General features: G+C 37.4%; 1 protein-coding gene across 1 annotated transcript; it reads left to right on the forward strand.

Annotated features, from left to right (window-relative positions):
• Positions 1–454: 454 nt before the first annotated feature.
• On the forward strand, positions 455–10,592 carry psmf1 (proteasome inhibitor subunit 1). Its single transcript, XM_079241712.1, has 7 exons — positions 455–600; positions 1,304–1,456; positions 2,817–2,899; positions 3,618–3,815; positions 8,210–8,266; positions 8,710–8,871; positions 10,014–10,592. The coding sequence occupies exons 1-7, from the start codon at positions 472–474 to the stop codon at positions 10,063–10,065; spliced, it is 834 nt and encodes a 277-aa protein (XP_079097838.1). The 5' UTR covers positions 455–471; the 3' UTR covers positions 10,066–10,592.
• Positions 10,593–11,097: the final 505 nt, after the last annotated feature.

Genomic DNA, 11,097 nt, shown 5'->3' on the forward strand with positions numbered 1-11,097 from the left:
TAGCATTGCTACAGGCATACACAAAGCCAGGCTTTAATAAAAAATCTTCCGTCATATTGATATTTGGAAATATTACATGTCATATAACTTTTTATGCATTGTTTATATTAATAGTTTTATTTCAGTATTGAGGATTGTCAAATCAACAGTAATTCGGATTAGTTGTTGATAATGAATTTTGAGTTTTGTTTTTTTTTTTTTTTAAAAGGCTGATAAATTTATTTAGTTATCTCATTATTTTCATAAATGACAGTTAAAACTTGAGAATATTTAATAATTTAAAAAACAAAACAAACAAAAAAAAAACCTGTTTTGAGGCCGTCGTCTAAGGACATCGAAGTGGTTTTACAGTGAAATTCTCAGACAGGAAGTAGCTGAGGTGTTTAACAAATTGATGCCGTTACGTGTCTATCAGGACTTTCGTTTTCCTTTCTTGGCTCCTGGTCATGTTGGTGAATTGAAAACAGAAACATGGCTGGCTTGGAGGTGTTGTACACCTGTGTTGCAGGCAGCATCAGCTGTCCACAAGACGCCATTGTATGTTTTGTTCACTGGGAAATGATAAAAAATGGATACAGATGTATCGGGTCTGGAGACGAGGTAAGTTAAACAAGTAAAGTTGACAAAAAAACAGACTTTATGTAGAAGCTAAAACTGATACAGTTAATTAATACCAAACTGGTTTGTCAACTTTATGGTGTCAGTGTCACTTTTTATATAATTATTTTCCGACATGTATAATAAACAAACATATATGCGGGACTGGTGAATTATCGCGCTTTAAAAGGCAATTGAAGCTGAATCAAAGGTTTCAACAAATCATCTGGTTTTCTATTAGTTTCTACACGCCGAATTGAATAACATCATTATTATTACTCGAAACCTCATTGGTTCATTGTTTGGGGTGTAATGGATCCTTGGTGTTAAGGAAAGTGTAAAGGATAATTTTTTTTCAACGGAATTCTCTACAAGCTAAGGTGTTGCTTGCTTGATGCAGATTAGCTTTAGCTTCCTAAATTATCATATTCTGCTCTATGAAATTGATTTAATCAATTGTCAGTGGCTATCAGACGAATTTGAACATTTATCGATGCAGCTGACATGGCTCATTTTCAACCCATAGATTTTGTAAAACTGTAGATAAGACGAACTTTTTAAAATTGTCTTGTCATGTTTAGCAGGCTAATTCAGTGGGACCAGTTTTACTGAAACACTTCAGAATGAGAGCCCCCCCCTCAGATCCTGTTTCTACAATCGACCTACTCATCGTGCTCTGTTTCTTTCATCATGTGTCTTCCTGCAGCCCCGCAGCAGTGATAAGAAGTCAGAGCTGCTGCCTGACGACTGGAGCAGCAACAAAGAGCTGTACAGTCTGCGTTATAAAGCCAAAGACAAGGACACACAAATACTTCTAAAAGCCATCACTGTGGACTCAGCCCTGATCTTCAACCTGATGGTAAGCACAGCTATCAGGAAAACTTCTTACTTTCCATGTGTCTTGTGTAAACCAGCCCTTACATGTTTATTTTTTCATTTATTTTATTATTATTTTTTTTTACTAATCAATGTGGTTGATGCTGTTGACTTGAATTATGTGATATTGGAATAAGTACTCATTAATTAAACATTATCTGCAGGGAGCTGTGACGGACACATCCATATTTTATTTGTACACATTTGATATCCACTACCTGCACAAAGTAACATATGTGACATAAAATTGTATTTACTGATTTAAGTTTCCTCTGAAATATATTATAACTATTTTGTGGACAGAGTTTTTCTATTTTTGTTTCATGTCTGTCAATAACACTCACATTTTAAGGTTGATGTAGAAACTGAGAAAGTCAGAAGAGCAAACAGCAGAATTACAATTAATATTATACCGTTACATTAAAAAATTGGTGACTAAATGGTTTAACTGCTCTTTAACCTTTTGGTATTGAACGTGATTTCCTTTATTTTACACTTATTAACCTTTCATGTAAACTTTGAGCCATAGTTAATGATCTAAACTGAAAGTGTGTTGTTTAAAAAGTATTTGCTTTTACAATTTAAAAAAGTGTTGTTTTGTTATTATTGTATGAATTATTATTGGTGAAATAAGATACAGAATGAGTGTTTAAATGCTATTGTGAACTCAGTGAAGTGAGATGAGGGTTTGATGGATTTGACACTAACAGCCCACCCTGCAAATGTTGAGAAGCAGTGCACAAATGTCATTACAGTTCACAATGTGATTATATTTATTTGGGATAATTATTATGTGTCTACAATCATCTTCAGTATAAAAACACTTGGATGAAACTGTCTATCTACTATCTACGATGTGATGATTCCACATTGCTTTCCATCATTTGACACAGTTGAAATTTCTGCAATTAGTAGTTTTTTTATTAGAAAGGATTTATGTCTCTGCATTCATTCTCGATAGTTGTTGGTTTTTCACTAAAAGGGTCATGTCCATTATTCTGTATCAGGATTCTGTACCATCAATATTTCATAGATGTCATTGAACTATTTTCTTTTAAATTGAAGATAAAAACACTTTTTTTTCCCCAGCTACCGTAATATTATTATGTACAGCATCAAACACACCAACTCGTTCTTTTGTTTGTTTGTGCTTGTATACACATTCGGCAGCGAGGGTCACTACAAGGTGAAGTCCTGCACTTGCATTGGTTCAGCTGATATCTTATGTAATGTAACCATGCAGAGCTTTCATTAGAAACCTGCCTGTGTTTCAGTTTGAATGGAAGCAACTTATCTGCAACACATGTTGTTTTGCTTGTGTGTGTGTGTGTGTATGTTTAAAGAACTCCAGCACGCAGCAGGTGTCAGACTTGACGGTGAACATTAGTGATCACGTGAATGCTGATCAGCTGCACACGTTTGACAGGTTGGTGCATGATCTGCTATCATTTTCAGAAAAACATCCTGGTGAGAAGCATCATCATAGATCAGATTTGTTTTTCTTTTTGCATGTTTTTTTAAATTAATATCTAAAGACAAGTTAGGCCACATGAAACCAAATGTTCTCAGCCACAAACTATGTGTTAAAGTAATTCAACACCATCTGTTGTTAAGTTCAGTTTGATTTAGGATGCACCGATACTGATATCAGTATCGGTATCAGCTCAATACCTGGTTATATTAGTACTTGGTGATCCAATACCACAACCGATACCTGATACCACACTATTTAAGCCAGCACAGATGTGTTTGATGACAGACAAGAAATAGAAGCCTTGAATGTTAAAATGTGACTTTTTTGTTACACTATAAGCGAGATCTTTGTTTCAAAATTGCACAAGTATCATTGTGTTTAGGTAAAATGTGCCAAGTCAAAATAAAACTTGTTAAAATTGTTATGTTGTTATATTTGTGTTGGTGAGGTAACTTCAGAAAGGATGGGTAATTTATTACAACCTAATGAAATCTTATTCAGTTATAACAGCAATAATAAGCATAGTCACAATAATCACATAAACAGATATTGCATCCCTAGTTAGATGTATAGTCTTTGTGCTGAATATTTCCATGGCATAATTATCCACTGGTCGCTTTTGTTTCCTATGTTTATAGCTGTATTAGTAAATGAAGTCTGCTCTCTACAGTGTATTCAAGGATGCGGACATTTTGTCAGATAAGGTGAAGACTCAGCTGCTGCCCTCGCAGGAGAGGCTGACAGGACAGAAAGCAGAGAAGAAGAGCCAGAGGGAAGCGGAAGAGGAGGCGCAGAGAAGACGAGAAGAGGACAGTGACCCCCTCCGCATCCCTAACAGACATCCTCGCCAGGGAACACACCCTCACTGGTTCGTAGCAATATAAAACTAAATTGTAAACAGTGGATTTTTTCCTCACAAAACACTTTTTAGACAAAATTCTTCTCACATTTCATCACAAACTGATCAGTGATACTTAATTGTATTAAAGCAAAAATATCAAAATACAACTAGATTATTATTAGAAGTAAAATTTTCCTGTTTTTTTTTTTTTTAATTTTTTCCTGGTTTCTATTTTTTCTGCATTTTTCTTACTGGTTTGTCTGTTAGTTGCTTCATTCCGTATTGGGTACATGTGGAAATCAGTGCATGTTTGCATCGCCTCAGTATGGCTGGAAACGGACAGCAGCACAGGAGGAGGTCTACAGGGTTTAAGACAGAGCAGTCTTCTTAGATATCCTAAATCTACCACCACAAATCTACTCAAATAGATCAAATAGGTCAGTTACAAATTTGTTAAATAACAGTATGAGAGTGTTAAGTATTGAAGTAGCACACTTTAACTACTAAATTTTGTGCACGAAGAGGGGGTTTATCTTACCCCCAGTTCTCTCTGCAATGATGGAAAGCCAAAGTTTGGTGAAAGGGAATAACAGTTTACATATCTAAATCCATATTTTCAATTAGAGCTGTTTTGCTTGCTCCCATTTTGCAGACGTTATTGTGCACAAAAGATGTGAACTGTAAGTTATAACTCCCGAGGAGACAAACTCTGCCCAGACAGAAATATTTGGCAAGTAAAATGCTTTACTGCAAAATCAATCAACAGCTATGTTTAAATCCTTCAAACTTTAATGTCTCGGCACTCAGTTGTTATCAATATTCATTGCAGTCATTTTGGCTTTCAGTAGGCTCACACACCACCACACACACACACCCCTGGATGTGCTGAGTTTGTAACTTGTAGTCTAGACAGAGCAGCAGCTGCTGAATGAGGGTAGGGCTCAGACCGCGTGGGAGTGTGTGTGTGTGTTCATTTTATATTTCTGTTTGTTGTGAGGACATACGTCTGTTTTACAATTTGATACAACAAAAAAACATTCTCAGAGTTTAATAATTATATTTTATGTCAGGACAGATGTTTAAATTCATAAGATGTCAGATTAAATTAAATTAGCTTGAGTCAATGTAATGTCCTCAAAAGAGCTGAGAGCACGGGAATGTGGTGGTGTTGTGGGGTTCACTGCTGCACACTCTGCCATATTTATAGTGGGGGGTGTCAGGGATGAGGGCAGGGCTGTCATGAGATGTGTGTGTTTGCATTAATAATGTTGTGGGGACAAATCTGTTGACATTGTGCCCATGCAGGATTTCAGCTCCCTTTGGGAGCAAAGGGGCAAAAGGCAGTTTCCCATTATGTAAATCACTTAATATTATGGAAAGACTTTAGTTAGAGGTTAGATTAACCCAGTGGTTCCCAAACTGGGAGGCGGGCCCCCCAGGGGGAGCCCAGAGTTATCACAGGGGGGGCACGGCAAGGCTAAATAAAACATGGGAGTTTTTACACTAGATGAATTTGTAAAAGTACTCATAGGAAATGATGATAAATCGACAAGCGAGACTTCAAGTAGTAAAAAAAGAGAACAAACTAAGATGCAACATATCTGTCCCTGCTTGACCAGTAATAATAATAATCAATGGTGGGTAATATTGAGACCACAGTCTTTTGCATGTACCAAAATATTATAATCTAATATAATGAAGTATGAAGCATTGTCTCATAGTAAACGTCACTCACCTAAAGTCGTTTGCAGAGATTCCTGGTTTAAAATGTTTTATACTGAAGCAGAAGAATGGATAATAATACTGACATGGTTTTAATTATAGATACCTACAATACAGCCACTAAAACTAAAGAGGCATTTCTTAGTATGTTCTGTGGTCCATGTGACGGGTGGGGGGGCTAGACATTATTGTCGTTGATGAAAAGGGGGCCCTGCAGAAAAAGTTTGGGAACCACTGGATTAACCCATTATGACTTTAGTCTTCGTTTAAAGGAGACCCAGTACTTCTTTTTTTTTAAATTTCTCTTTGATTTATAAACTCATACAGTGTTCTGGGGTCTTAATGAAATGGCTATGATGAGCATAGACTGTGTAAAAGATGGATGCCGCCTTTGTGGCGTCACCTGTAGGTTTCTGAAAAGCTGAAGGGAAGTTCATTGGGTGGTTGCCACTGTCGCCATCTTGGCAGCATCATGCATGCCATCGCTCCCTGAAAATACATAAATGATGGATCTGAGAAGGGGGATGTGACCGTGGTGGTGGATATTGACATCTATCAAACGATGACCTGCCTGTAGCTAAGAGCTAATTGAGCTAATATTCGGAGCTAACGGGAGCTAACCAGCTAACAAAAGTACGTGGGTTAAAACAAATCAGGCTAAAAACTGCAGTTGTGCTACAGTCTGCAATCTTGCAGCTGGATATCGGGTACTTGTCAGTTACTTCTAAAAAAAAATTATAAAAAAAATTCCCTCTCCCCACAGTTGTCATGAAGGTAAACCTGACCTTTTTAAGCCTAAATTTTTTTTTTTTTTTTTTAACCAGGCTGTAAACATGTTTATTTCTGCTGTGAAATTGGCCTTTTAACATGGGACTCTTTGGGAATTTACTCTGTTGTGGAGCCCCTAGTGGATGAGGGGTGAACTGCAAGTCTTAACACTTCACAAAGGCTTCACTTTCAACCGCTGGAGGTTTCCGCTTGGTGATAAACCAAAATCACTCAAAGCAGCTGCAGCAGCTCCATTTTAGACCTGTATTCCTCATTAGTTTATTAGATCATTAGATCATTTTAGTGGCATGAGGTAACCTACTGTTTTGTTTCGCCACTTTCTATCTCAGGGTACGTGTCTTCTGAGATGTGTACCATTTGAAACATGTTGTTACAGTGAGAGAAAATACAATAAATGGCTTGAGAGCCCAGATCTCATTAAATACACACATTACCCTCATCTGAGGTTGGGCAGGTGATGGTGCAGTTAGTCATGGTTTAATGACAAGTCATGTGTTGAACTGGCCTTGTTCAGACTCACAGCACAAGGTACAGGCTGCTTGCCTTCCTGTTGCTCTGTTCCTTTGTTTGTTGTTAGATTTTTTTTCTCTTTCTTTTTTTAGCATTAAGAACTACTGATTAGATGGTCAAGTTGTTTGTAAAGTATATTTACTAGTAAAGTAAAGTAAAGTTTGTAAAGTATTTACTTGTAAAGTAAAGTTTGTAAAGTACATTTACTTCACAAACAGTGAAAACAAAAGATTGTGTTTCTGATATTTTATTGGTGATGTTTTAAGACATGCAAATATTTGCTTTTAAGCAGGGAAAATTTTGGATTTTTTTCCACCCATAGTACCCTGTAATACAGGTGTTCTGTTTAGAAAAAGAAAAAAAATGTCTTACACCTGCAGGTTTTCTGAAAAATTTGAAATAGTAGGCCAAAGTTTCCTTTTTCAGCCTTTAAAGAAACTAAGAACATGAAGTGCTTAAACTTCCTGTCATTTCTTTTCTTTTGTTATATGCTCAGTTTCTGTCTTTATTTGTTGCATTTTTAATTATTTAGATGAATGTCTGGCAATTATAAAGGCACCAGCGTTTTGGGAAACGTAGAAGAGGGTAGGTACTTCTGGAAATGAGTGTAAGTCCTGAGAGGAGACTGAAACTTGAGTTTGAATGTGAGAGCCTGCTTGACAGTTTCAGCCACTCTGCTTTTCACTCCTCATCTGCCTCCTCCTCATTCTCCCCGTCCTCTTAGCCATGACCCGATCAGACGAGACATGAGGTGATGTCAGCACTTTATCGACCTTGCTGCTGTCGCCTCTTCATCCCCAGAGTGGAAGAGAGTGATGCGAGATAAGGACGATAAGAACGCAGTGACAGATGGCGAAAATGTAAAATCTGAGAGGAAAGGAGGGATAAAAGACCTTGGTAAAGAGGAGAAAATTACACACGAGAGAGGATGAGGGAGTGAAAAAGATATGAGTAGAGGGGTGAGGCAGCTGTAGGGAGTAGAAAGTGTTGGAATGAGACAAGAGGTGAAGAGAAGAGAAGGCTGGAAAGATAAATGGAGGAAGCGAGCAGAGAGGTGGCGACGACAGGGATAATCAGGAACACCTGAAGGTTGGATCACCCATTGACTTAAGAAAGTGCAGAAATAGTAAAATGGACAAACTTTAGCTGCAGTGTTCTGCATAAATTAAATTTAACAACACACCAAAGATTAATTCAGCCCTGTCAGTGCAACTGAGTAACGAGATAAAGGATGATTAACTCAGACTACATCTTTAATGAAATGCCTTATTTTAAATTGTAAACTTTTGTGACCTGTCTGTGATAGAGAATTGTGGAGCCTACAGCTTAGTCTGTTTCAGGGTCGGGTTTCCTCTCTGCTAGTTAGAAGTTAAATAATTTATTTTTTTAATTTTGTCCAGGCCGGACCCCATGATTCCTCCATTTGCAGCCGGAGGAGCAGATCTTGATCCTTTCGGGTGAGTTGTGTCATCCATTATAATTCCTCCCATAATTTTATGGAAACCATTTTCAGATGTAGATTTGAGCATCGCTTGTGGTCTAATCTGGGATTTAGGGACCATCAGTCCACACAGTTAAAGACAGCAGTGGATTACTGGCAGTTGTCCAAACCTGCAGTGTCAGCTAAATGTGGAGCTTCGACCAAAACATCAGAACATAAAAGACAACATATGACACTAAAGCAAGCTGTTTGTGCTGCTTTTATCCACGCTACATCAGTTTGTACTCTTTTACTTCGCTTATACTTTTTTTTTTCTTTAGTTTTAATTCAGTTTCAAATGTAGTTTTCTCCTAATTTTTCTTTTAGGATTGTTTTAAAATAATTAAATGATTTGTACCACCCCCCCCCCCCCCCCCCCATCCTCTCTCTCCCTGTGAAACATCCTCCTTATCCACTCAGATCTCGCGGTGGTGGTGGGATGATAGTCGACCCGCTGAGGTCAGGCTATCCTCGCTCTGGCTTTGACCCATCTAGCGGCATACCAGACATTCTGCCTCCTGGTGCCGTTCCCCCGGGGGCTCGTTTCGATCCGTTTGGACCCGTTGGACGTCACAGACCGGGGTGAGACACAAACACACAAACCCTCAGTGTCAGAGAGTAAATATGAATGACCTTATAACATGGTGTCAGTGATGGTCGTGTTACTGAAGCTGCTGTAAGACTCTCAGCTGCAGCTCCAGTTCTGGTGGATCATCAGTCTGTCACGTCAGGGTTGAAGTGCGAAGTAAGAGGGTGTCATCTCACTTAAATTCAACGAGACTGAATCATAACTGTGTTAATTAACTCTGTTTTCTTTGTATTATAAAAACGTAGACTAATTCTCCTAATTAAAATTCATTAAAGCCATAAAGCAAATCAAATCAAGCAGCTGTACTTTTCTCCGACATTGTCTCGCATTTTAACAGTTCATTGATTTTACAAAAACAAAACAAAACAACATAATGACAAATTACAGTAATAATTATTCTTTTAACCTAAAATTGATACTTTCAAGTAGCAATCAGTTTTATTTTTAATAAAACATAAATGTAAATGATTAACTTAAATAAAAGAATAAATGAGCAGTATTTCACAGCCCTGTGGCTTAAACACTAAAATGCGTCTTTGGTGATTTACAAATAGTCCTTCTCCACGTTACAACCCACAAAGCCACGACTCGGGAGTTGTTGGCTTTCGCTTCCAGAAGATTTTTGGTCTTAAAAATTGAACAAGTTTAATACTTGCAATTGTTGACATGTTTTAAAGCAGTTTGTCTGGAGACATTTCCGTCTTAACATATCTCAGGCTACAAGATCATTTATTGGATAATCTTTTTAGATGATCGGGCGTTTGCAATCCTTGGTCGTGCTGAGGAAAAATCAGGACAGTAACTGCCTGATAATCTTTATGTGTATCCAGGTTAAGACATGCAGGGCAATGGGTCCTCAGGACCTGGAGTGAGAAGCGCTGCTTTTTAGAAATGTACCAAGTAATGCAAAAACTTGACTTTTGTAGTCTGATATGAATCATCATATCCAAACTGTACTTTAATGCCCGGCCTTATTAGCATTGATGTTATTTAATGAGCTGCTTTGTGAATGCGCTGTGTAAACGGATCCTTCTCCTGCAACAGGTCCATGCTACACTTCCTCATTCCAGTAAAACCAGTGAAACAATTTACAGCATGACAATAACAGTCTGCATATTTTTTTTTTCTCTTTTAGGCCGGACCCAGACCACATGCCCCCACCTGGTTATGATGACATGTTCATGTAGTGTCCAGCAGCAGTGTCTTTGCTTGCAAATCGTTTTAGCACCGATCCAGGTCTGAGTTTGAAAATTTTCTTGAGTGTTCAAAAAAGGATTTCTTGTTTCACTTGAAAAATATTTGAATGAATGAATTGTAAAAGGGGACAAGTTAGTGATGTGAGATTTGTTTGAATATATCTCTATTTGTAGAAGCTTTCAATGTAAATTTGACTCCAGAAGGAGGTTTTATTTTGTATATGAAGCCAAACAAATCTCCAGACAGGTATAAATACTCTACTAAATAAATACTAAATACTAAATAAATAAATACTCGTAGTTCATCTTTAAAAAAAAAAAAAAAAAAGGTTGTTCTCATTCTTGTTATTCCTGAAACAGCATCTTATTGTTCTGATTTATTGCTAAAAGAAAACATTTTCCTGCGATGTTTCATATATCTATTGGACATGAGCAGATATTGTTCTGAGGTGTTTCTTTGAGTGATAGTTGATTAAATGTGAATTACTAATTATCGTCTGCCAAAATAGTGTATTAAAAACCTGTAAATTTACGTTCTACTGTGCTGTTTTCTTTCTTTCTTTCTTTTATTTTGAAATTACATACAAGCTGTAAATATGGTTTAATTACACATCCATTACTTTCATCTCATAAAGCTGGTATTTTTTCAGCAGGTAGACATCAGTCGTCTCGCATCTCGCCTGTCTGTCCAGGGCATTCTCAGATGCATATGTAGAAGCAAATCGCTTACGGTTCAAGATGCTAGTTTGAGGAGAAAAAGAAACTGAGCCAGCGATGGTCTGAATAAAATTATTACGAGGTGCTTACTCTCAGTAATCTAAATCTGAGGTATAGTTTTTTATGTCACCAGGTGCTGCATGAGGTTAAATAGTGGAGCAGAGTGGTGACAAGTTAAAGTCTCCATTGGTAAAAAATTGGATGTTTAAGTGGTTTCGTATTACATTTCTGGCATGATACATCAACTGTGCATAGGAAGGAACTCCTCAATGGCAAAAAGGAGTTTTGCAGAAATTAGTTGTACAG

Source organism: Telmatherina bonti, assembly GCF_933228915.1.
Source record: "Telmatherina bonti genome assembly, chromosome: 6".
Taxonomy (NCBI): domain Eukaryota; kingdom Metazoa; phylum Chordata; class Actinopteri; order Atheriniformes; family Telmatherinidae; genus Telmatherina; species Telmatherina bonti.